This window comes from Myotis nattereri (genome assembly GCF_964212035.1).
Source record: "Myotis nattereri genome assembly, chromosome: 15".
Classification (NCBI taxonomy): Eukaryota; Metazoa; Chordata; class Mammalia; order Chiroptera; family Vespertilionidae; genus Myotis; species Myotis nattereri.
The window spans coordinates 48,663,821-48,690,667 of record NC_138090.1 but is presented as its reverse complement, the minus strand read 5'-3'; the positions used below and the strand labels follow the sequence as shown (position 1 = coordinate 48,690,667).

The 26,847-nt window shown below is 57.9% G+C and overlaps 1 protein-coding gene across 1 annotated transcript in view; it reads right to left on the bottom strand.

The window, feature by feature from the left end:
• GRIN2D (glutamate ionotropic receptor NMDA type subunit 2D) overlaps window positions 1-21,167 on the bottom strand; it is a gene marked incomplete at its 5' end in the record, with an annotated part of 39,617 nt that extends 18,450 nt beyond the window's left edge. Inside the window, 9 exons of the mRNA XM_081107661.1 lie at window positions 3,506-3,666; window positions 5,792-6,021; window positions 6,231-6,356; window positions 8,720-8,873; window positions 9,811-9,979; window positions 10,747-10,958; window positions 11,156-11,270; window positions 16,283-16,902; window positions 20,703-21,167. Of these exons, the coding sequence (XP_080963787.1) occupies window positions 3,506-3,666; window positions 5,792-6,021; window positions 6,231-6,356; window positions 8,720-8,873; window positions 9,811-9,979; window positions 10,747-10,958; window positions 11,156-11,270; window positions 16,283-16,902; window positions 20,703-21,167 (2,252 nt within the window). The remainder of the gene's footprint in view (window positions 1-3,505; window positions 3,667-5,791; window positions 6,022-6,230; window positions 6,357-8,719; window positions 8,874-9,810; window positions 9,980-10,746; window positions 10,959-11,155; window positions 11,271-16,282; window positions 16,903-20,702) is intronic.
• Between the last annotated feature and the right edge of the window lie 5,680 nt (window positions 21,168-26,847).

Below are 26,847 nucleotides of genomic sequence, written 5' to 3'. Positions count from 1 at the left end.
GAGTTCGAAGGCCGACGCTCTATCCACTGGGCCAAACCGGTTAGGGCAGGACCCATGTTTTTGAGAACTCTTCTCTTCACCTCCCCCTGCCGGAGTCGCTGGGGCCAAGGGGCTGTGCCCTCCCGGAATCTCTAGGAAACTCTGGTCGGTAGGATAATAGCTCCCCACCCCCCACCCCCAAAAAATATATCCACACCCTAACGCCTGGACCTGGTGAGTGCGTTATGTTACATTTCGAAGGAGGATGCAGATGTGATTAAATTAAGGATTTTAGGATGCAGAGATGAGCCTGGGCTATGCAGCTGGGCCCGATATAATTGATCTCAGGGGTCCTTATAAGAGGGAGGGGGAAGGTCAGTCAGGGAAGGCGAGTCCACGCCAGCGGCCCGAGCGAGTGGTCCGGGGCCCCGAGCCAAGCGAGGCAGCTGGAACTAGCAAGAGAACGGGTGTGGGCAGGAAGACAAGGAGCCAGGGTCCGTCATGGAGCTCTGGGAATCCTAAACTTGGACTTCCGGGCCGTTCTATTCGTTAAGGCATATTTGTCAAGGCAGGAGGGTCCAACACGTGGAATGGTTTGCAAGCTTGGTTTATAAAGTTTAAATAGTTCGACTTACAGTATGTGAGCCTGCATGTGTGCTCTTGGGCCGGCCCTGCCGATGTTAGCAGTGGGCCTGCCCAAAGTCTTGATTAAAGAAGAAAAGCCTGTTACAAAACCAGCTCGCGTTAACGGTGCTTCAAGGGAGAAGGTCGAGGAGAAAGTGGCAACCCCGTGAAGGGGCTGAAGTTGGGCAGAGAAAACAGTAGTCACAGGAGATGAGAGAGAAATGAGGTGGCCGATAAGAAAGTGCTGAAGTTCACAGTATCAGAAAGGGGAGCCTTGCAGGGGAAGCAGAGAGATGGGAGGCAAGGGACCATGTGACACCGCCCCCCCCCCCCCCCCCCTCAAATTGCGAGAGAGGACAAGATGCCGGAGAGAAGCTGCTGGGTGGCAAAATACAAATCGCATGAGGGCACGGCCCTGGCTGATGGCTTGGCTGCCGTAATCTCTATTTACGACCTCTTTCTTGGCCATTTTCTGCAACGGAGGCTGGAAGGCTCACATAATTCGCCAGCCTCCCTTGCAGCTAGGAGTAGGCATCTGATGACTTCTGAGATGTAGCCAGAAGTCCCTGCGAAAAGCATACTTTTCCCAAAATAAAGGCGAAATCTGCCGGGAGCAAATCCTCCTCTCTTTTACTCTTCCTCCTCCTTCTTGCCTGGAACCAAGATATGCTTCGGAGAGGCAGCGGCCATGTTGTGGTCACGAGGCAACCAAAAGGAGCAGGAAGGGCTGTCGCCAAGGTTGACGTAACAAAGTTTGGGTTGTTGGTGGTATCTCTGAGCTATCACACAAGCCCTGGGCTTCTTGTGAGAGATTAAAAACAAGCAAGCAAACAAAAAAAAACCCCTCTGTCTGTTTAAGCATGCCTAACAGATCCAAGAAATGTAACTATTTCGTTGACTACCATTATCCAGTGCAGAACTGTGCCTGGTAATCTTAAATATTTTTAAAATGAATGAATGACTTTCACATTCATTTAAAGCCTAGCTGTACTTTCTTTCTTTCTTTTTTAAAAAATATATATTATTGATTTCAGAGAGGGAGAGAGAGAAACATCAATAATGAGAGAGAATCATCAACCTGTTGCCTCCTGCACGCCCCTCCCTGGGGATGGAGCAGGTGCCTGACTGGGAATCGAACTGTGATCTCCTGGTTCATAGGTGGACGCTCAACCACGGAGCCACGCCGGCCGGCTTCACTTTCTGCAACTAGTGCTAAGAGACGCTGCTGGATCTGTACGCAAACCCATTCACTTTACAGAGACCAAACTGATCGGGTTTCTTATCTTGCAGCCCAGCAATTCTCATCAAAACAGGAGTAAATAGGATCTGGTTAGGAGTGGCTGCTGGGGGGTGAGCAGAGGGTGGGCCTTGGGGAAAGGTGCTCTAGACCAGCGGTCGCCAACCGGTGGTCCGTGAGGTCCAAAAGGATGGCGTCCGCTGCTCTAAAAGACATGATAGCTGGTCCCACTGGTCCCACTGAGGCCCCCCCGAGGCCCCCCCTCCATCCATTCTCCACATGGCAGCCAGAGGGGGCATTTACAGACAAATCAAATCACACCTCTCTTCAAAGTCCCCCTCCCCATGGCTTCTCACTGCCCTTTGAATAAAACACAACCATGACCTCTGACTCAGGGGGTCACACCCCATGTCTTCCTCTCATCTGCCCTCTAACCTTAGCTCTCCATAATTCAGCCATGTTAGCCGTTTGCTGATCCTCCAAAAAGCCAAGGCCACTCCCGGCTCGGCCCCTTGAAACGCCCTGTTCCCTCTGCCTAGCTCCCTCACTTCCTTCAGGACTCTCTCTGCTCAAGTCACCTCCTCCGAGAGGCCCACCCTGAACACTCTGGTGACCATATCCCAGCTCAGTCATGCTCCAGCTTACCATGACTTTCTAAAACCACCTTGCTGATTTTTCTGCTTCCATGTTTATGGTTCATTTCCTACTTCTAGACCAGTGATGGCGAACCTATGACACGCGTGTCAGAGGTGACACGCGAACTCATTTTTTGGGTTGATTTTTCTTTGTTAAATGGCATTTAAATATATAAAACAAATATCAAGAATATAAGTCTTTGTTTTGCTATGGTTGCAGAGATCAAAAAATTTCTATATGTGACACGGCACCAGAGTTAAGTTAGGGTTTTTCAAAATGCTGACACGCCGAGCTCAAAAGGTTCGCCGTCACTGATCTAGACCCTAAGCTCCCGGAGGGCAGGAACTGTGGCCTAATTGTCCACTGCCTGGTGTAGAATAGGGGCTAAGAAAGAAAATGCATGCTGAGTGACTAAGTAAAGGAGGGGCAGGGAGAGAGTTACTGTGCTCAACCTGGACTGTACTCTGGGGCCAGAACTTAATGTTACTCCTATTTTTTTGGGGGGGAAACTGAAGTTAAAATAAATAAATTTACAAAATAATAATACAAATATTCATTCCATTGAGTTTAGTTCTGATGATGATAATGATGATGACGATAGCAGCAAACACCTACAGCACGCCAGGCTCTGCTCGGTTTTGCATGGATTAACTAACGATAATAACAAAATAATATGTTAATTAATGATAATAACTACAGTAGTTCTTATAACAACCTTACGAGGTAGGTCCTCCTGTTATCCTCATTTTACAGGGGAGGAAACTGAGGCTCAGAGAGGTTGAGTGACTTGCCCAAGGACACACAGCCAAGAAGAGACAAATCCAGGATTTGAACCGGATCCCCGAAAACCATCACAAGGACCCTATTTCTGGGAGTTCACTCCCACTCTCAGTGCCCTCTGCCCTCCAAGCTGACCCACCCCGCATTGACCTCTAATGCCAATAAATCACCCCTCACCCCTCACCATCTCCAAGCATCCGCAGGGCGCCCGGCCCCACCCCGCCCCCTCCCGCTCGAGTCTGCGCTGACCCTGCCTTGAGATGCGTGAGCGCTTCCTCCACGCGGGGCTGGTTGTAGCGCACCATGTAGCTGTGCATGTCGGGGTAGTTGCTGCGGATGTTCTTCTCCGTGGACCCGTTGGGCACCGTCCCGAACTTCAGGGGCGGGTACTGCTCCTGGGGCCGCTGGAACTAGGGCAGAATGAAGAGTTACTAGGGCGCCCCCTTCGGGCCGTCGGGGTGAGGATGTACTGCATCCAGATGTCCACCCCAATGCAAAAGTGTTCCTCAAACTTGCTCACAGTGGCCTATAGCAGGAAACACTACTGCCCACCCACAGATATCTATACATTTGCAGGTATATACCTATACCTATACCTATACCTAAACCTAAACCTATACCTAAACCTAAACCTATACCTATACCTATACCTAAACCTATACCTATACCTAAACCTATACCTATACCTATTCCTATACCTATACCTATTCCTATACCTATACCTATTCCTATACCTATACCTATACCTATTCCTATACCTATACCTATTCCTATACCTATACCTATACCTATACCTATACCTATACCTATACCTATACCTATACCTATTCCTATACCTATACCTATTCCTATACCTATACCTATACCTATACCTATACCTATACCTATACCGATACCTATCTTTATATATAAAAGCCTAAGCCAGTGGTCGGCAAACTCATCAGTGAACAGAGCCAAATATCAACAGTACTTCTTCAAAATAGACTCGCCCAGGCCGAAAACCGACTTCTGCGCATGGGCCATGAAATTTCCGTCGCACTGTACGTGCGCCCGCACGTGGTATTTTGTGGAAGAGCCACACTCAAGGGGCCCAAGAGCCGCATGTGACTCGCGAGCCACGGTTTGCCGACCACGGGCCTACGCGACTGGAATGCGAGAACAACCAGAATGACCGGTTGCTATGACACACACTGACCACAAGGGGGCAGATGCTCAATGCAGGAGCTGCCCGGTGGTTGTCAGTGCGCTCTCACAGCCAACATCCGCAGCTGGCCAACCTCCCCTGGCCCCTCCCCGTGGCTGGCCAACCTCCCACGGTCCCTCCCCCCGGGGTGGCAGACCCCAGCCAGGAGCCTGCAGGGGAAGGAAGGCCCCAGCCGGCCCTGATCGCTGGCCAGGCCTAGGGACCCCACCCGTGCACGAATTACATATACACATAGTCAGTAATATTAAAATACTTAACACCCAGCAGGGCCTGGTCATGGTCCAGTCAAAAAAGACACTGGCTGCAGAGTTTCAAGAAGGGCCCCAGAGGTCCCTGATATGCAGGCATTAACCCTTAACTTGCGGGGTCCATGGGAAGTCCCAGGGGCAGGGGCTGGCACGGGGAGGAGGGGAGCCGGGCAGCTGTTATTACCGATCTGTTCAGACATAGTTCACTGTTTTAGCAACAGACATAGCCAGACAGGTGTGTGCTGGCTCAGGGTCAAGTGTGTATGTGACTAGACAAACATTTCCTAAGCCATACTCATCCTTATTTCGTAAGATGCAGTCAGATGTATTTTCTCTTCTATTCAATTGCATTAAACAAATTGCTGGTGGCCATCCATTGAATGGATTGCTCAACCTTCTAAGGCAGCGTTTCTCAACCTTCCTAATGCCGCGACCCTTTAATACAGTTCCTCATGTTGTGGTGACCCCCAATTTCATTGTTGCAAATTGAACATAATGAAAGCATAGTGATTCATCACAAAAACAATATGTAATTATATATGTGTTTTCCGATGGTCTTAGGCGACCCCTGTGAAAGGGTCGTTCGACCCCCAAAGGGGTCGCGACCCACAGGTTGAGAACCGCTGTTCTAAGGGGTCCTGACACCCAGTGAACAGTGACCCCCGATGCGGCAAGTACAGAAATCGAGAGTCAGCGTTTAGAGCAATTTAACTCTGCATGGCTCCATTTTTAAATTTCACTTTTCTAGTAATGCATTTCGATTGTATTTCATAAAGGCACTGGTCTCCACTGGGTTAGAAATTTCAACAATTAGTTCTTCATCAGAGTTTGAGGGGAACAGTAGTCTAGACTATCCCATTGGGCACTTCTGCCCCTGGAACATTTGGCAGCACTCTTCCCCTGGGAATATTTAAACAGTTCATTGCGGGGCTCCAGAACTCTACCATTTTGGACCTCTTTCTGGGAGGAGAACCGCGCCCCCCCCCCCCCCCCCCAGGAATCCCCCTCTGCCCAACCACGTGACAAGTTCTGTGACCTCCGACCCCAGCCAACTCCCCGCTCCCCAAACACACACACACACACCTTCCGGTCACTGAGCCCAGACACGGTGTCCACGTACTCCTCCTGGATCATGAAGGCGGCCAGGTTGGCTGTGTAGCTGGCGAGGAAGATGACGGCGAAGAAGGCCCACACCAGCACCATGATTTTGCTGGTAGTGCCCCGGGGGTTCTCCACAGGCACTGAGTTATTGAACACCAGGGCCCAGAGCAGCCAGATGGATTTTCCAATGGTGAAGGTTGAGCCACCAGGGCCTGCAGGGGGCCAGGAGGGGGGAGGGGGGGACATGGACCCCAAATCCCTTTGGCTCCATGAGGGAGCAGAAAGAACTACAATTCCCAGTGGCCCCTGAGGCCTCTGCCACCTCAAGGGGCCATCGCTCTACCGCAATGCCCGCTGGGAAATGTAGTTCTCTCTGTGGTCCAGGTGCTCGGAGGTAGGGTGATGGAGGAAGGGGACTCACGCTTGCCGGTAGCCAGGCTGCGGTTGTAACCCACAGGACTGAGGTACTCGAAGATGAAAACAGTGACAGCGACCACGGTGAGGCACATGACGAACATCATCACCCACACAGCGGGGCTGTAGGGCTCTGGGGACAAGGGGTGGGGGTGGTCATGGCTCAGCCAAGCTGAAGATTGGGGGACCACAGACACGTGACGCAGGTGCAGCCCAGATCTGGCCCTGTCCTCCCCTCCCCCTTTCCATGGCCCTGGAGGCCCTTCCCATCTCGGGAACAGCTTTGCTGGCCACACAGGCCCCTGAGAGCCAGTCTCTCTCAAAGACGGCCATCTCAACCATTCCTGTGGTCTCAGGCACCAAATAGGAACCCTCTTCGAAATATGACTCCAGAGCCCCAACCGGAGTCTCCATCTCCCCTGGCCATCCTGCTCCCCCGCCACCCCCAGGCCATTCATGCCCCACACCCTGGCACCAGCTCCCAGGTTCCCCATCCTGGGAGTCCCACCCTCCATTCGGTCACAAACCAACCCCCTGTTTACATCCTCTCTCTCTCCCTTTCTCTCCCTCACCAGCCACAGCCTATCAGTCCCCAGCCCCATCCTCCCGTCCCCACTCCTGGATCAGGCCTTGCCCCCTCTCCTGGGCCACCTCCCCAGTCTCTCCCTTCAAGCCTGTCCCCCCACTTCCATGGCCCTGGAGGCTCTTTCTACACTGAGAGGTGACCTGACCCCTCCCCAGCTCACAGTCCTCCGTGGCTCCCTAGCATGCCAGGACAAAGCCCCACTCTCAGCCTTGCTTCCGCCCTCCTCTCCAGAGAACCCACTGCTTCACCCACCCAGACCTCACAGTTAGCCACACCCTCTCTGCCTCGGTCTCCACAGCTCCCCTCCCATCCGGATCCTGTGCCCCCTCCTCACCCGGCCTCTGGGAGTTCACTGACAACAAGCCCTTCCCCTGAGATTCGTACCGGCTGCTTTGATCTCCCTGGGCCGAGTGCAAGCGGCCAGGCCTGCCCCTGTCAAGGCAGAGTCGCCACCCCAGACTGTTCCTGCAGCATCTGGGGACACGCCTGTCATCTCCACTGGGCAGCATGGTGGGTCATGCCTACGACCCTGTCACTCCCCTGCTGAGAGCGGGGCCCACGTGGTGCATCTCAAGATGCCCGGCAGACCTCGGTGCCCAGAGGAAGCCACGAGAGACATCGCTGGGGAAAATACCAGGAACAAAACACGCAGAAAGCTGTCCCTTCTCCCAGCACCTCCCCCGCCAGGAGCTTTGCTGCGACTCAGACAGCAAGTGGGAAATGACAAGACTTTTCCTTCTATTTCCCCTGGCTGAGGAAATGAGCTCTCTATCCTGTTCCCATCCAGCTCAAAGCCCAACTCACCGGGGTGTCAGCTTCCCAGCCCATCTCACACTGTCTCCTTGTCTCACCCTCGCTGCCATTTTTCTCCCACAGCCCGCACCCGCGGTTAAAACCCTTGCCATTTCAGTAAGAGGAACACCCGGTCTTCCTGCCACGCCCACTGCCCACCCCTCTCACTCGCTCCGTTCCTCCGGTCACACAGGCCTCCCGCTATCTCGCAGATACTCCATGCACATCGCCACCTTTGTCCTTGCTGTTCCCTCTGCCTACAATGCTTTTCCCGGCAGATCTACACAGGACTGAGTCGCCTCCGCAAAGGGGCCTTCCTGCCCGACCACCGCAGCACCAATACCATTCCTTCCCTTCTCTCCCCGACCCCCAACTTAATTTCTTGTGGTATTGGTCACCCACCATGTTAAGTGATTTTGTCCCTGGACCCCTTTAAGAATTTATTTTGTCTCCCCCAGGAGGCCAAGAGCTCTTAGAGGGCGGGGATTTGTGTACAGCTCAGAGGTGCTCAAAAAACACTGTCTGGTGGGTGAATTGGGCACCGACCCTGTGCCGGTACCATGCTAATCTCTTCCTCATCTCATATGTATATACTGGGGGGACTTGGATTTTGTGGGGCCTGAAGCTCATACAATTTGGAGGGTTCTCTGTAAGAAAAAAAGAATACAGCCTGACCAGGGAGGCTCACTGGTTGAACCATGATCTATAAACAGGAGGTCATGGTTCCATTCCAGGTCAGGCCACACGCCTGAGTTGTAGGGGGCGTGCAGGAGGCAGCCAATCAATGATTTTCTCTTATCATTGATGTTTCTCTCTCTCCCTCTCCCTTCTTCTCTGAAATCAATAAAAATACATATTTTTTAAAAAAAATACAAAATCATGACTACAAAACCAGGCCCAGGGCCTTGAGGAGGCTGTGCGAGAGAAGGCTCCCGAAGCTCATTATTAGCTTCATGGTCAAAATGCTTCTGGTAGTGGACATGACTTCCCCCATATTACAGATCTGGAAACAGGCTCAGAAATGAAGCCACTTGACGGCGTCACCGCGAGTCCCGGCAATACCAGATGGGACTGGGCACGCAGCGGCCCCAGCCTGGCGCCCCAGGGCCCCCGCTCACCGAGGAAGGCCGAGGGGGACACGGTGCCGTTGCTGCGCGCCACCATCACGCTGATGCCCGTCTCCACGAAGGGGACGGAGAAGTCCACGATCTCGGAGCGCTCCTCGTTTATGGTGAGGGAGCCGATGGCCATGTCGGCGCGCTGGTAGAACACCTGGGGTGAGGGCGCGGAGGGGTGAGGGCGCCCCGCTGGCTCGGGCAGATAGACGCGCGAGGCGGGTAATACCGGCCCCGGGAGGAGGCCAGTGACAGCGCAGGAGAGAGGCTGGGTGGGTGGGTGGGTGCGGGGGGGAGGGGGACGCCGAGCGGGGCAGGGAAGGTGGAGGTGCGAGCCTGGGAACAGGGGTGGGAAGAGGTGACTGACCGCATCCTGCTCCTGCAATTAGGTTTTGGGCTCCATCCCCCAGGTCCCGCCCCTTCTAGGAGGGCCACCTTCCAAGCCCCGCCCCCTCCCGCCCCCGCCCCAAGGTCCCTTCTCCTGGCCCCGCCCCCGACCCGCCCCAAGGTACCTTCTCTTGGCCCCGCCCCCTCCCCAAGGTCCCTTCTTCTCGCCCCGCCCCCGCCCCGCCCCAAGGCACCTTTTCCTGGCCCTGGCCTCGCCCCCGCCCCAAGGTACCTTCTCCTGGCCCCACCCCAAGGCACCTTCTCCTGGCCCCGCCCCCACCAAGGCAGGTCCTTCTGGTGGCCCCGCCCCTTCACATTTGGGCGTTCCCTTGGTTTAGTCCAGTCCTTCAGCCCTGGCCCCGCCCCCGTCCCAAGGCACCTTCTCCTGGCCCCGCCCCCACCAAGGCAGGTCCTTCTGGTGGCCCCGCCCCTTCACATTTGGGCGTTCCCTTGGTTTAGTCCAGTCCTTCAGCCCTGGCCCCGCCCCCGTCCCAAGGCACCTTCTCCTGGCCCCGCCCCCACCAAAGCGGGTCCTTCTGGTGGCCCCGCCCCTTCACATCTGGGCATTCCCTTAGTCCAATCCTTCAGCCCTAGAGCCCGCCCCCCCCCCGGGGGCCCCGCCCCCTGGGGCCCCCTCCTAGGTCCTATCCTCGCACCGCCCCGCGCAGTCCCTGTCCGCCCCTCCGCGCCCTGTCCATGCGCCTCACCTCCCCGATCATGCCGTTCCAGACGCCGTCGATCTTCTTCCCGTGCTTGCCGTTCGTGACCAGGTAGAGGTCGTAGCTGAAGCCGATGGTCTGCGCCAGCCGCTTCAGAATGTCGATGCAGAAGCCCTTGCAACACCGCTTTTCCGGGCGGGGGGCGTCCGGCGGAGGGCTGCGGGGAACAGCAGGCTTGGGGACCCTGGGGGCCGCTCGTCTTAAGGGAGGGAGGGGCAAGCAGCCGCTAAAACTCGGGTTAGCGCTCTCGGGGTAAACTGAGGCTCAGAGGAGTTACGGGACTCGTCCAAGGTCGCCAGGCTGGAGGGCCGTGAGGGTCCTGGGTCCCAAGGAAGGAGGGGCTGGGTCAGGACCCCTGGGTTTCAAGGGAGGAGGGTTTTTTGTTGTTAATCCTCGGACATTTTCCCATTGATATTTCTATTTATTTTTTGTTAATCCTCACCCGAGGATATTTTTCCATTGATTTTATAGAGAGTGGAAGAGAGAAGGAAAGAGAGAGAGAAACATGGATGTAAGAGAAACACATCGATTGGTTGCCAACTGCACGTGACCCGAGGGTGGGGCAGGGGAGGAGCCTGCAACCAAGGTACCTGCCCTTGACCGAAATCGAACCTGGGACCCTTTGGTCCACAGGCCCATGCTCTATCCACTGAGCCAAATCGCCTAGGGCTCTATTTATTCTTAGAGAAAGTGGAAGGGAGAGAAAGCGAGAGAGAAACATGGATGTGAGAGACACATCAATTGGTTGCCTCCTGCACGTGCCCCAACCAGAGCCAGGGATGGAGCCTGCAACCCAGATACGTGCCCTTGACCGGAATCGAACCCGAGACCTTTCAGTCCACGGGTGACGCTCTAACCACTGAGCCAAAGCGGGCGGGGCAGGGGAAAGATGCTGAAGCTGGAACTCCCGGCCCCGGCTGTCACCTGTGGGTGCGGTTGAGCTGGCTCCGGCAGGGCACCGAGTCTCGGATGCAGGTGCCGCTGATGGGGTCGGCCGGCTCCACAATGACGAAGGGCCTCTCCTCCAGCGTGGCCACCGTCAGGTGTTGCGTGTCATCCACCGGCTGCAGGAAGCGGCCATAGCGGGACCACAGCGGGTACTTGAGGCGCAGCGTCTGCTGCTCCCAGCTGCCCACCTTGGCGGAGAGATGGGGACTCAGGCTTCCTGGGCCGGGGCGGGGGGGGGGGGCGACTTCCCCAGCTTCTCCTTCTCCCTCAGATCCAGGAGTCTGGGTCCCATCTCCCTCCTTCCCCTAGATCTGGGCTCCCAGTTCTCCCCCGGGGACCCAGCAGTCCAGGCCTCTCCCAAGCCGCGGTCAGGGCGGGAACTCACCACCTCCCAGGTCCTGTCCCTGGTGAGGGAGATGACCACCAGGGAGGGGTTCACCAGGAAGCCATCCTCATTGAAGGAGTAGTCCCGGTTGTCCCAGGTAATATTCATGAAGTACCTGGCCAGGAGAAAGGGAGGGGGCATGTGGAACCTGGACCGGACGTGGTGGCCGAAAACAGAAGACGTCCCCTTTCTACGGACCAGCCCCAGCTCCCAGGTGGAATCTCCTCCAAGATGTTGAAAACTCCCATAAGCCTCTTTTCTGCCAGGTACTCTCCCCTCGCTGCCCAGCGCCCACACACAGGGTCCTAGAGCCTCAGCCTGGGTTTGGGGTGGTGGAGACCCTGAGTGTTCCGCCCCTGCCATCTCTGATTGCTTCCCATCCTCAAACTCTTTCGCCCAGCTGGTGTGGCTCAGTGGTGGGGCATTGACCTATGAACCAGGAGGTCACGGTTCAATTCCCGGTCAGGGCACGTGCCTGGGTTTCGGGCTCCATCCCCAGTTTGGGGCATGCAGGAGGCAGCCGGTCAATGATTCTCTTTCATCATTTTTTTTTTAATATATTTTATTGATTTTTTACAGAGAGGAAGGGAGAGAGATAGAGAGTTAGAAACATCAATGAGAGAGAAACATTGATCAGCTGCCTCCTGCACATCTCCTACTGGGGATATGCCCGCAACCCAGGTACATGCCCTTGACCGGAACCGAACCTGGGACCCTTCAGTCCACAGGCCGACGCTCTATCCACTGAGCCAAACTGGCTTCGCCATCTCTTTCATCATCGATCTCTCTCTCTCTCTCTCTCCCTTCCTCTCTGAAATCAATAAAAAATATATTTTAAAAAGCCAACTATTTCTACCCCAAACCCACTTTGCGTTCCACTAACACTGAGTGTCCCCAAACATGTCAAGCGGTTTCCTGTCTCTAGGCCTTTGCAAGTGCTGTGCTCTCTGCCTGGAAAACATTTCTTCTGTCCCTTCTCATCCTGACCAATCCTTTCGTCTTCAAGACCCAGCTCAAATGCCCTTCCTCTGGGAAGGAACCCCGAGGGTCTCTGGACCCCACACATCTGCACCCTACACTCTGAAGGCCTGTCACATTGCCCCAGTCACTGGGCCAGATCATCAGCTGGTCCCCTTCCCCCTGCCCAGGCCGTCGGTCCCCAAGCCCCGTCCTTCCTGCCCTTGGGATCTCCCTGTCCCACCTCCTCCTCTCCATCCTCATAGCCACCCTGAAGCCCTGGCCCAGCCTCTGGCCTGGCCTCCAGCCTCCAATCTCACTCCTTCAGTCTGTTCCCCGCTCTGCCCCAAAGGGGTCTCCTTATGCCCCAAATGGACAGCATCTCTCCCTTGCTCATAAACCACCCATGGCCCCCTAGTGCCCCATGTCCAAGACTCAACCTGGGGTTCAAGGACCTTGTAGCCTCATCTACCTCCACAGCCTCATCAGCCCCAAACCCTAATTCTCCTGCCTTCATCTACCCTGAGCTGTTGTGTACCACTGACCTGCCCGTTTTTCTCCCCTCTGGGCCTTTGCCCAGTGCCTTTCCCTGCCTGGAATACTCTCTCTTCCTGGTGAACTCCCAACTGCTTTTAGAATCAAACCCAAACCCCTTGACCTGGCCTAACAGCTGAGCCCATTGTGCTTCTCCATCCGCTCGTCATAGCCATCCACCCATGAAGCTCCAGCCACACTGGCCTTTTTTTTCTCTCTCATTTTAAAATTTAAAAAAATTAAATTTTTTTTCCCTTTTTCTTGGTGGCCTTCTTTCAGGCTTGCAAGCAGGCAATTCCGGCCCCAGGGCCTTTGCACCTGCTGCGTCCCTCCCTTCTTTCCTTTTCTTTTTTTAAATATATTTTTTATTAATATTTTACAGAGATGAAGGGAGAAGGATAGAGAGTTAGAAACATCGATGAGAGAGAAACATCGATCAGCTGCCTCCTGCACGCCCCCTACTGGGGATGTGCCCGCAACCAAGGTACATGCCCTTGACCGGAATTGAACCTGGGACCTTTCAGTCCGCAGGCCGACGCTCTATCCACTGAGACAAACCGGTTAGGGCCTCCCTTCTTTTCACTCAGATCTTCCAGTAGTTGGCTCCTTCTCTTTATTTTTTATTATTTCATTTTTGTTAACCCGAAGGTAGTTTTCCATTGATTTTTAGAGAGGGTGGAACGGATGGGGAGAGACAGAGAGAAACATCGATGTGAGAGAGACACAGTGATTGGCTGCCTCCTGCACGTGATGTGCCTCCTGACCCAGGCCTAACTACAACCTAGGTACGTGCCCTTGACTGGAATTAAACACAGGACCCTTCAGTCCTCAGATGGATGCCCTATCCACTGAGCCAAACCGGCTAGAGCTCTTTATTTTAAAAAATATATATATATATATTTTATTGATTTTTTTACAGAGAGGAAAGGAGAGGGATAGAGAGTTAGAAACATCGATGAGAGAGAAACATCCATCAGCTGCCTCCTGCACACTCCCCACTGGGGATGTGCCCGCAACCAAGGTACATGCCCCTGACCGGAATCGAACCCAGGACCCTTCAATCTGCAGGCCGATGCTCTATCCACTGAGCCAAACCGGCCAGGGCCTTTATTTATTTATTTTTTATCTCCATAGTTCTCCTGCTCAGAAAGACCTTTCCTGATGACCTCACCTAAATAGCATCCTAGGCATTTCTTATCACAGCCCACCGGTTTGATTTTCATCTGAGAAATTATCACCTGCTGGCATTTTCTTCTTCCTTTTCTTTTTTGTCCCCTGTGAGGCTGTCATTGTTCAACTCCACACACCCTTGCGCCTAAAAGCAGTGCTTGGCACATAGTCGACTATGTAAAGGGCTTGTCAGTGAACGAATGAGTGAATTGAGTGAGTGAGCAATTCATCCTTCAGGTCTCAGCTCACGTATCTCCTCCTCCCGGAAACCTCCCTGTCTCCACAGGATGAGCCAGGACTTGCGTAGCCTAGTTTGGAAGGCTGATTTGGGCCAATCGAATTCCTCTCCTGGGAGGAGATGAGCTGTAACATTTGGAGGGATGGGTGGTGGACAGGATGAGAGACATGATGCGTTTGGGGAGGAAGCCGAGTCCCGGGTAAGCGGTCGTAAGAAAGGAACTGGACAGCCTTCGGGAGTGGCAAGCCAGGGGATGGGGGGGTGGGGTGGCGATTGTCTTGGCCTCAATTCCTGACACCTGGGTCTCTGTGCGAGTTTATCTTTCCGATAAACCCCCCTTCCCCTGAGGAAGTCTGAATGAGACTCTGCTTCTTGCAACCAAAAATGTCCTGGCTGAGACAGCGCTCTGCTCGGGGCTCCCAGGATGCCCATTTAACCTCCATTACTGCAAGCCCACGCTGTGCTGTCATTATCCCATCCGTGTCTGCCGCCCCTACAGGACCCTGCGTTCTTTGAGGAGAAGTCCATGGTTTTTTTTTCATCTGTGTTCCCAGCGCCCAGCATGAGCCCTAGTTCCTAGCAGGCAGAACTCAGTAAGTATTTATGAACGAGGGATGTTTTTCTCGCTCTCTTGTCTCCCGGATCCTGATTCCCAGCGCACCGGTTCTCAAAATGCTTGTCCCCTACGGCTTCCTTTCTCACCCATCGCCTCTTCCTAAGCTCGTTTCAGGATGTAGGCCTCTCCTGCCGCTGTTCGGTCCCCCAACCTATCAATTTCCCCTCTCAAAGAGCTCCCTGTGGTGGAGGCGCTGTTTTCCACCACCCCGTTCTCCTGTTTTAAAATAATAGCGTGTACGCTGGGCGCACAGCTACCCAGCTGGAGTCGGCATTCCCCAATCTTCTTTGCAGCTCGCCCAGGGCACGGCGCGTGCAGGAGCCACATTCAAAACATCTAACAACCGGTAAGGCACAGGCATTAGCCAATCAGGATCCACATCTAACCAACGCGCATGAACGTGGCTGAAAAAAAGCCAATAAGCCAGCGCCGGCCAGGTGACTTGACCACGTGCTCACCAATGGGGAGTCAGACCTGTCCCTTCCACCTTACTTGTCCAAAAGGAAACGGCTTGCTCTCCACTTCCTCTCCTTCCCCCTTCTCAGGACCTGCAATGCAGGCTTGCCCACGACCCAGCTTTGACTGAGAAGAAAGGAGGTGGCAGAGCAACAGGGTGGGAGGGGCCTGGGTCCCTGAATGGTCACATGGAGCCATGGGGTCTCCTGATAACCTGGACCCCAAATCTCTGGATCGTTAAGTGATAGAGGAACAAACTTCTATCTTGTTTGGGGCATTGATTGCTGAGTCTTTTTATTACTGAAGTTCAGCTTGTACTCTAACTAGGGTATTTCCTAAGATGCTATCAACTAGAAGATGCATCATTCTTTCTTTCTTTTTAAAAAAAATATATTTTATTGATTTTTTTACAGAGAGGAAGGGAGAGGGATAGAGAGTTAGAAACATTGATCAGCTACCTCCTGCACACTCCCTCCTGGGTATGTGCCGGCAACCAAGGTACATGCCTCTGACCAGAACCGAACCTGGGACTCGAGTCCGCAGGCCGACGCTCTATCCACTGAGCCAAACCGGTTAGAGCTATCATTATTTCTTTTTCTTTTTTTAAAGATATATATTTTTTATTGATTTCAGAGAGGAAGGGCGAGATGGAAACATCAGTGATGAGAGAGAATCATTGATCAGCTGCCTCCAGTGTGCCCCCTACGGGGGATGGAGCTTGTAACCTGGGCATGTGCCCTTGACTGGAATCGAACCTGGGACCCTTCAGTCCGCAGGCTGACGCTCTATCCACTGAGCCAAACCGGTCAGGGCTATCATTTTTCTATGTAGCATAAAGAAAGAAGCACTTCCACTTAAGCCATGATAAGACATCAATTTTAAGACACTGTCTTGATTTCAAAGACATTAAACTGTGAACAAATGCGCATCTTATAATGATGAAATACAGTAATACACTCACTGTGTCTCAGGTGCTTTCCCCAAATTACCTGATTGAACCGCAGAAAGGGAACCCGATTACTCAATTGCACCCCTTCCTTTACAGAAAAGGAAACCGAAGTTCAGAGAAGACGTGACCCATCTGACAGCATTCAGGCAGGGACCCTGTATCAGGCTCGGAGTCTTCCCACACCCCTCCCACCCCTGCCCCACTCACCTATGCAGACTCTCCCCTCGATGGGTCCGGTTCTGGGCACGACAGTCATGGCCGAGCTCCGGCAGGAAGCCATAGTCACGCAGCAGGGCCTGGGCACCTCTGGCCACGACGGCCACGCCAGCTGCCACCCGCCGGGCCAGGTCATCCCTCCAGCCAGCAGAGCGCACTGCAAACAGCCCGGCAGGCAGCGGGGTGCCTCCTGGCAGAAGAAGGGGCTCTCCAGGGCCGCCGGAGCCCCCACCTCCAGCCAGCTGGGGCCCCACTATGAACCAGACGTAGCCAGGCCCCGTGAGGCCAGCTTCCTCGGCTGCCCGGAACACAGGCTCGGCCTCCTCGCGGGCACAGAAGAGCAGGCGGATCTGTGCGCTGAGGCTGCGGAGCTGGGCGCTCAGCACGGCCTCACCCGCCCCGGGGTCCAGCGTCAGCGCCCCGCGGTGCTCCCAGCCCACCAGGCTGCCATCGGTCAGCACCTCGATGTAGGATAGGAAGGCGCGGTGGCCAGGGGCACGTGTGGTCACGGCTACGAAGGACGTCCAGTCGTACTCCTCCAGCACCTCGAAGATGACCTGGAGCTGCTGCTCTGTGGAGGAGCCCAGCTGCAGGAAGGTGGAGCCCTTCTCCTGCGGGGAGAGGGGGGGTGTCAGGCCTCCGGATGTGGAGACCACAGCTCCCAGGAGTCCATAAGGAGCCTTCAGCCACCAGCCAGGGGATCACAGCTCCCTGGGGCCGAGAGGGGACCTCATTGCCCAGAAGCTGATAAAAGGACACACCTCCCGGCCACCGCCCGGGGGGTCACAGCTCTCAGTATGACAGACTGACTAGCTGTTCCAACCCGTCTCCTTTTCCTGGAGGGTCAAGGGCGAGACCTGGGTGAGGTTCAGCCCCATGACGGAGCTCATTCTGGGCTCATCCATTCAAACTCTCCCCCATGCACCTTATTTCCTCCCTATCTGAGGTCGGCACACTCATTAGTCCACAGAGCCAAATACCAACAGTACAACGACTGAAATTTCTTTTGAGAGCCAAATGTTTTAAACTTAAACTACAGAGGTAGGTACATGGTTATTAACTTAACCAGGGTACTCCTAAGGCTTAGGAGGAGCCACGCTCAAGGGGCCAAAGAGCCGCATGTGGCTCGCGAGCCGCAGTGTGCCGACCACGGCCCTGGGGGATTACAGAGGTCCCAGGGAAGAGCCCGGCTCCCTAAGTCACCACTTGGAACACCTGTTTGGATTTTACGTAAGAAATACCTTTTATTGGGGTGAGCCACGGAGATGGAGGGATTTAGCTGTTAGAGGAGTAACGTGACCGTAAGGAATACGCCAGCAGTGAGGGAACTACAGGTCCCAGAAGACACTGAGAAGGACCACATCTCCCAGCATGCAACGAGGGTGCTGGAAGTGCTGCCTCTCCCAGCTGGAAGAGGCTGTGCAGAGTGGACTTGCCCTTCCATTTCCCTGTCCCCGTCTCTGTTTCCTTTGCTGGACGCTCTTCCTCAGTCAGGAGTGCCCTGGTCTCCTCTTTCCTTCCATGTCCCCTCTCCCTGGTGATCTCATCCATACCCATGGGTTTAAACACACTCTCTTTCTTGCACTCGCCAATATGGTAGCCACTAGCCAGCTATGACTATTCCAATTTTATTTCACTAAAATGTGGTTCCCTGCAGCGCTAACCACGTGTCACGTGTCCAACACCCACGCATGGCTAGTGGCCACCGTTTTGGACAGAGCGGCTGCAGGCCATCTTCATTGCAGAGAGTTCTGTCGGACGGCCGGCGCTGGAGGTGTTGGTGATTCCTGTCTTCAGTCACCCCCTCCCCTGTGAGCTCTGCACAAAACTTTCTATTCAACATCTCCCCTTGGGTTTCCAAGCAGCTCCTCAAAATTAACATGTGAGAAACAGAATTCTCGATCTTCCCCTCACCTCCGACCTGTTCCCTGTCTTTTCCTTACTCACCCAGCTGCCCAGGCTTGGAAGCTAAATCATCCTTTCTCTCTCTTTCCCTCATGCCCACATCCGGGCCATCTCCAAGTCTTCCGGGTTCCCTGTCCACTCCCCATCACTGCCCCTGCCACACCCCCCCCCCTGTCACCGCTGTCTTGCTTAGACCATGACAACAGCTTCCCAACCCATCCCGGCTTCCATTCTTGGATCTTCCAGTCCGTTCCCCAGACAGCAGCCAGAGTGATCTTTGCAAAATATTAATTGGATTGTTTCCCTTCTTGGTTGAAAAGCTTCCAGCGATTCTATCTTAACAGCCAAAGCCAAAGCCGTCTCTGTGGCCCGCAAGGCCCTGCACGAGATGGGCCCCGTGGCCTCTCTGACTTCATTTCCCAGCACCCGCACCTCTCTGCTCTTTCTCAAACACATCAAGCTCCTTTCTGCTTCAGGGGCTTTCCAACACGGTAGCCGCTGGCCACCTATGCCTATTCAAACTGGCTGTTACCTCGCGTTGTCACCATCTCAGGGAGGCCTTCTCCGACTGGCATCTATCGAAACCCCATCGCAGTCATTACAATATCCTGTTGCTTTCTTCCAGCACAGATTTTATTGCATTATTTGTTTCTGTCCTTTTTTGTCTTTGTCTCCCCATTAGAATGCAAGCTCTATGAGCAGGGACTATATATATCCCTTCACAATGGTATTCTCCAGAACCTAAAACATCCCTGGCACAGGACCAGCCTTTAATAAATCTTCCAGTAAAGCCATGAGAAGAGCAAGTGGACTCACTCCTAGGTGTGCGCCTGTGGTTATATGTGCAGGGGACACGGCAGTTGTCCTGGGGGGATGAGGTCTCCCAGCACGAAATGAAACCCTGAAAGGACCTCGCCCTTTGCAGGTGGAGGGGTGCTGAGGGGACCACGTTCCCAGCATTCAATGGGGGCACGGATGGAGCTAGGAGGACCACTCTTTACTTCATCCGAAGACACACCGAGGGACTACATTTCCCAGAAGGGGATGGGTGTACACTGAGCGGGCCACAGCACCCAAGAGACAATAAACAGAGCAGATCACGCTTCTCAGCAATGGAGGCACAAGGGACCACACCTCTTGGTCTATCATGAGGGGGCAGCCAGGAAGTTGTAAGTTCACCTTGAAGGTGATCTGCCCACAAATCTGTGGACAGCTCCAGGCCAAAGACCAGCAGCAAGGTGGACAGAGACCTTTCCCAGAATGCTCTAGACAGGAGAGAACTATGAGTCCCAGCATGCAATAGTAATCTAGTCACAAAGCCACCCACCCTCACAGCTGGGGGCGGGCGGAGACTTAGGCTCCACCCACTCAGGTGGCGCTATCCTCTGTCACATTGGCTCCACACCTGAATAGGCCCCGCCCCTTCTCTGCACCTCCTAGTGCAGCGGTTCTCAACCTTCCTAATGCCGCGACCCTTTAATACAGTTCCTCATGTTGTGGCGACCCCCCAACCATAAAATTATTTTCGTTGCTACTTCATCACTGTAATGTTGCTACTGTTATGAATCATCATGTAAATATCTGATATGCAGGATGTATTTTCATGGTTACAAATTGAACATAATTAAAGCATAGTGATTAATCATAAAAACAATATGTAATTATATATGTGTTTTCCGATGGTCTTAGGCGACCCCTGTGAAAGGGTCGTTCGACCGCCAAAGGGGTCTCGACCCACAGGTTGAGAACCGCTGCCCTAGACTCCCCTCTCACCAGAGAGCCCTGCCCCCTCACTGGCTGCCCACGCCCTCAAACCCACTCACTTGCTCCAAGGCTCTACCTGCTGCAGCCCATGTCTCTCTAATGGCTCCTCCCTTCCTCATCCTCCTTCCACCGACGGCTCCGTCCTTCTACCTAAATCTCTAGACCCCGTGCTCGGCCGGGCGAGCCTCCCTGTCCCTCTGTACCCGATAACCCGTCTTTCCTGGTCCCTGTCCCTGCCTTCCTGGCTCCCGCCTCCTCACTAGACCTCACCCCTTTCTGAACCCCATTCCTTTCCAAGTGACTCCTCCCTCACTGATTCCAGATCCCACCCCTCCCTCAGATCTCGCCATGTCGGGCTGGTCTCTTGTCGTTCCGTCCCGCCCCTTCCTGGCCGGTCCCTCCCCTTCCCCAGGTCCTGCCCCGTCCCTTGACTCACCTCTACTGCAGAATCCTCAACCCGCCCCTTGACTGGCCTCTCTCAGACCCCACTTCTAGGGTCTGGTTCTCCATCACTTGTCCCCCAGCGCCCCACGCTCATCCTACAGACCACGCCCCTCCAAGGCAGCCCCACCCTCACCGAGACCTGACCCCTACCATCTGGCCCCGACTGGTCCCAGAAGCTGACCCTTAGGACGGGCCCTGCCCCAAGCCCCGCCCTCCAGAGGCCCCGCCCACGACTGGGCCCGCCCCTAGCATCTGGCCCCGCCCCCATCACCTGGCCCCGCCCCCAGGGCGCGCGCACCTTGGGCGTGAGCACGAGCGCGGCGCCGCCGTGCACGGCCACGATGGGCAGCGAGGTCTGCGCCGAGAGGAAGTCGAGGATGGGCGCGACGGCGGGCGCGCGGGAGTCGTCCTCGAAGACGACGCCGTGCACGCGCAGCCCCGACAGCAGGTCGCAGAGCTGCAGCACGAGGCTGCGCGGGTCCGAGCCGTTGAGCACCAGCGCCACCGGCCGCACGTCCAGGCCCGGGCTGCGCACGGCCGCCGCCACCGCCGGGCCCAGGCGGGCCGCCTCCGGAGCGTACGCGGGGCCCGAGAACACGAGCGCCACGTTGAGCGGCCGCGCCCCGCCGGCGCCCCCGCCGGGCCCGGCGGCCCCGCCCGGCCCCGGCGCCTCCTCCGGGAACGGGCTGGCGCAGGCCAGCGCCAGCAGCAGCAGCATCTTAGCGGGGCCCCGAGGGCCGCCGGGGCCACCGGCTCCGCGCATCGCCTGCGGGCCCCGCCGGGCGGCCTCTGAGCTCCCGGGCCGAGGAGGGAACCGGGAGCAAGGAGGGGGCGCACACAGAGACGGGGAGACACCGGGAGCAGAAGCAAAGACACAAATCAGAGAGACACGGCGGTGGGAAGACAGAGACAGGGAGACGAGATACAGAGAGAGAGGCACGAAGGGGAGATGGAGGGAGGGAGGGGTGCAGAGATCGGAGGAAGAGTGGGGAGACAGGCGGGGAAGAGAGACAAGGTAGGGATGGGGAGGATCACGAGGCAGGACAGACGGGAAACAGACCCACAGAGATGGGATCAAAATGGGAGCAGAGAGAGAGAGCGAGCGAGCGAGCCAGGGAGATGGGAAGAGAGATGCAAACCATGGAGAGATAGTCCCGGAGAGCGCGCGACAGAAATAAGGAGAGAGATGGAAGGTCAGGGACAGAGGGGCTCAGAGGGCGAGGCAGGGAGATGAGGTGGGGAAATAAGACGGAGTGACAAATGGGGAGGGAATAGTAGGGAGCCAAGGAGAGAGGCAGGGATGGATGGATGGATGGATGAAGGGAGGCAGGAGAGAGGAGACGAGAGAGGAGAAAGTTGGACAGAGCGAGGAAGACGGGAAAAGACACGGAGGAAGACAGAGACCCCACAGCCACCAAGGGACGAGCACCCACAAGTGATGGAGAACCAGGCAGGACCAGAGATGGAGGGAGGAGGCGGGCAGAGCAGACAGAAAACAGGAAGACAGAAATAGCGGAGGCAAGGCCGAGATCAAGACCCCCGCCAGGGAGGTGCCCAGCACAGACATGAAAGGGAAGGCGCGTGGCAGAGGGATCAAAAATGAAGACAAAGATGAGACAGGGAAAGGGGGTCAGGTGTGTGGGGGGAAGAGAAAGAGAAAAAAAAATTAGTGGGGCATTCTCTCCTTAGGATGCCTGACTTCACCCCTCACCCAGCTCCGCAGCCCCCAGCCCACAATTGTCCCCTTAATCCTGCCCCTATCCCGCCTCCCCCCATTCTCAGAGCTAGACAGAATGATGGCCCAGGGTGGCGGTGGGGTTGGGGGGGGGCACAGCTGTGGAGAGCTGGGGGACAGGGGTCCCTGGCTCCCAGCCCAGAGCAATTTTGTAAATGAGAGGAAATAGAGCCTTCCTGCCCGTGGTGTCCCCTGTTGAATGCTAGCTGCCTGGGGTGGGCGGGCTAGGAGCCCAGACTCCTGGCTTCTGGGTCCGAGGGAGGCGGGCATGGGGGGGGGGGCGGCTGGACCCCTGGTTCCCAGAGAGGAATGACAGCCGGCACTAGGGGCTTCCTGCAGGGGTGAGGGTCCAGACAGGGGAGGGTTCTATCTTGGCTGTCAATCAGGCTCCTGTCCGGTTGCCATGGTAGCACAGGCCTGTCTACCCCACTGATAGCTGGAGTGGGGGAGAGGCCCACAGCCCCCTCCCCGGCCCAGAGGCCCCCCACCCCCACCTCACCCAGCTTCCCAGAGATCCTGGGCCACTGTCCTCCCAGGAAGGGGGGGGTGGGGGCTCCTAGCATGCCTGGCTCTCCCAAATCCTGCTCCCCATGTCCCTCCTCTCCTCTGCCCTTCCCCGAGCAGCTGGCTCAATCAGTGCTCAGAATAGCGCCCCCCCACCCCAAAATAACCCACAGCTGTGGCCTGGCCCCCGCGGGGTTAACACTTCGCTCTCCTCCATTCCTGGTGGCTGCTCACCCCTCAGCCCCTCCTCTGCCTCTCAGACCAACACCCCTCCCCCCCCCCCTCTGCCCTCGGGGGTCCCCAGGGTCCTGCTCCCCACTGAGGCCCAGGAGGGCAGCTCCAGCCCCGCCCTTCTGAGGAGCCTTGGTGCTCAGTCCGCTCCCCCATGGGTTCAGAGGGCAGTCTCCCAGCCCCGGGGGCAGAGATGCGGTATCCCCAGGCTCAGGGGACTCTGGAGGCCCAATCCCCAGAAGCTGCGCCCCCAGGGGCCCCCAGTCTCCACCTTCTCAGGCCCCACTTTCATCCCCACGAGGCCAAAGAGAGCCCTGCCCACAGCCCTGTCAGGGACGGGGGAGACTGAGCCAGCCCCCTCCCCCCTCAGACCAGAAGCCCTCCCCTCTAACTTCTCCAACAGGCTCCGGAGTCCTGGCCTGGGCTCCCTCCTGCCAGCACCCAGGAGTGCGGGTGCTCAGCCCTGACCATTCCCAGGACCCAGGAGGCCCGGCTCCCTCCGGCCTGGCCTCAAGGGTCCAGGTGCCCAGCCTCCTCCGTGCCCAGGAACCAGGCGTCCAGGCCCAGAGCCCCCTCCTGCCTTAGGGACCCCCTTTTGTCTCAAATCCTATCAGTCCCCACATCCCGGGCACCCCCAGCTCCAGGCTCCCCAGTTGCCCAGCTCATCCTGTATACAGCATAGCCTGACCCCCAGCCGAGGAGGAGGAGGAGGAGGGTGCCAGAGATTCCTGGGGCGCCCCTACCCCCCCCCCACCCCCCTCCCCAAAATCCATCACAGAAGACAGGAGAGGCCACTTGGATCAACAGCCCGCCCTCCCCGCGCGTCGTGCTGCAGACGGCTTGCCTCCCCGTTCCCGCACCTACAGCACCCTTCTCTCCCCTCCCCGCCCCGTGCCCAGAGGCTGGGAGGGTCCTCTGGAACCCTGAGGGGGGGGTGCCAGCCTGAGGCGAGGGGTGCGGGCCTGGACGCCCTCAAGGTCCTTGGCAGGGGTATTAATAGCAGACTCATAGCTCTGAGAAGGGAGGGGAGAGCAGGCGGAGAGAGGGCCAGGCCGGCGAAGGGGGAGAGGGATGCGGACAGGGTGTGCGGAGGGAAGGGGAGATGGGGAGTCGGGGGACAGCCTCTGGGGTGTCAGGTAGGTGGGGCTGGGGCGGGGGAGCGCAGTGTCAGAGAAATGGGGGGGGTTAGGAAGTCTGAGGGGCAGCGACCAGGGAATAGGGACTCAGAGGGGACAGAGGAGAGTCCCCAGGGACAAGGGAGCTGGGGGTGGGGTGGGGGGCCAAGACCGCTAAGCAACCCCCTCCTTCCCCGAGGCCCGAGGCCAACTTTCCCTGCCCTAGATCTGGGGGTCCCCGTCCCCCCCCCCCGCTGCATCCCCGACCCCCGGACTTACCTTTTCATGACCCTGTTCTGTCGGGGGGGGAATGCGGGGGGCTAAGACCGGAACCCGGAGTCCAGCGACCCGCAGATTCCGCGGAGGGCTCGGGCGCCGCGGGGGGCAGGCCCCGGGGCGGCGGCGGCGGCGGGCGGCGGGCGGCGGGCACCTCGGCTCGTCCCTGGCTCGGCTCTCGCTCTTCCCAGGTCCGTCCTGCCCTGTCTGTCCCCCAAGGTTGCGGCCACCCCGACCGGGCGCCTAGGCGAGGACGCCGCCGCTACACATGTTGCGCTGGAAGTTGGGCCCCGGACATTGCGGAGGCTGTCGGGGTGTCCTCTCGCCGCCCGGACCCCGTGGGGATCCCCCCTCCTCCGCCCACCGGGGGTGCCCCCCTCCGCGGCCTCAGCGCCGGCTCCTCCCCCCTGTCCATGTGTCCAGTCCCGCCTCTCCTTGGCTCATCCGCGCCCCCCTCCTTTGTGCCCTCGGCGCCCCCCCCCCCCCACCTCAGCGTCTGTGTCTGTCTGTCTGTCTGTCTGTCTGTCTGTCTGGGTCACCTCTGGAGCCCGCGGCCGGCGTGTGTGTCGGCGCGAGGGGCGGGAGGCTGCGTGTCTGCGGGGCACCGCTTGCCCTTCTCCGCTCGGCCGCCTCCAGACCCCCGCCCCCTGGCGCCCCGACTCTGAAACCCGGGCAGGAGCGCACACACACAGCCTCACCTCCCTGGGATTCCCTTCCACACGCGCGCGCACACACACACACGCACACACACACGCACACACACACACACACCCCGGGGTCCGGCCGCCGCTGCCGTCAGGGGCTGTGCGACAGACAGCGGGACACAGGCGGCCGGGAACGCCAGACGCCCGGCCGGACGCAGGCGGGAGGCACCGAGCCCAGGTACACACCATCCATTCGGGTTTGGGGGCTGCTGGGAGGAAACGGGGGTCGGGGGGGCCCACGACACCCACGCAGGCGGCTCAGGGTCGGCACAGACAGACAGACAAACGGACCCTCCCTCCCGCCCTCCCCCCTCCCGCCGCCGCAGCCCTTGCAGACACACCCCCCCTCCACCAGCCCAGCCCGACTCCCGGACCCACCGATGCTCACCCGGCGGAGAGCCGCTGCACGAGAGACCCCTGGGGGCCGGGCGGACCCACCCAGGCCGACCCCCCACCCCCCAGCGGGGGCCGGGCCGGGGCCGGGGCCGAGGGAGGCTGCGGGCGGCGGGCGGGCGAGGGTGGCGGCCGCGGCTCGGAGCAGCCGGAGCGGGAGGGACCCGCACGCTCGCTCCGCTCTCGCACACACACACTCACTCGGGATGCGATTAATATGCAGTCCCCGTCTGCCCTGCCGGGAGAGCCACAGTCCCCCCCTCGGCCTCCCTGGGGACCCCTCCTCCTGCCGGGGCGGGGGCCGGGGGCTGCCCCCCAGCCCAGCTCCCAGCCCCTGCCTTCCTCCCGGGGCGAGAGAGTGAGGGGCCGCAGATAAAACGGGAGGAGGGGCGCGGGGGAGGGGGGGATGGGGGGGGGGGAGGCCGGGACTCAGAATCTGGCGCTGAGATATCAGCCTGGGACCCCGACTTCGGGGCCGGCTCCCTCCCACTCGGAGGCTGGAGGGGCAGGAGGCCATCCCCTGACTTGGGGCTCGGATCCCACACCCCAGGACCCAGCTTTCGGTGGGTGTGGAGGTACAAGGCCAGGACTGCAAAGTAGGTCTCCGTGAGGCCAGGAGTCCAGGCCCCTCCTCCATCAGACCCAGGAGTCCAGGCCCCGTCCTCCCTCAGACCCAGGAGTCCAGGCCCCCAGCCCTCCTCCCTCAGACCCAGGAGTCCAGGCCCCTCCTCCATCAGACCCAGGAGTCCAGGCCCCTCCTCCCTCAGACCCAGGAGTCCAGGCCCCGTCCTCCATCAGACCCAGGAGTCCAGGCCCCCACCCCCTCCTCCATCAGACCCAGGAGTCCAGGCCCCCAGCCTCTCCTCCCTCAGACCCAGGAGTCCAGGCCCCCTCCTCCATCAGACCCAGGAGTCCAGGCCCCTCCTCCATCAGACCCAGGAGTCCAGGCCCCCAGCCCCTCCTCCCTCAGACCAGGGGTCCAGGCCCCCAGCCCTCCTCCCTCAGACCCAGGAGTCCAGGCCCCCAGCCCTCCTCCCTCAGACCCAGGAGTCCAGGCCCCCAGCCCTCCTCCCTCAGACCCAGGGGTCCAGGCCCCCAGCCCTCCTCCCTCAGACCCAGGAGTCCAGGCCCCCAGCCCCTCCTCCCTCAGACCAGGGGTCCAGGCCCCCAGCCCCTCCTCCCTCAGACCCAAGGGTCCAGGCCCCCAGCCCCTCCTCCCTCAGACCCAAGGGTCCAGGCCCCCAGCCCCTCCTCCCTCAGACCCAAGGGTCCAGGCCCCCAGCCCCTCCTCCCTCAGACCCAGGGATCCAGGTCCCCAGCCCCTCCTCCCTCAGACCCAGGGATCCAGGCTCCCGGCCCCTCCTCCCTCAGACCCAGGGGTCCAGGCCCCCAGCCCCTCCTCCCTCAGACCAGGGGTCCAGGCCCCCAGCCCTCCTCCCTCAGACCCAGGAGTCCAGGCCCCCAGCCCTCCTCCCTCAGACCCAG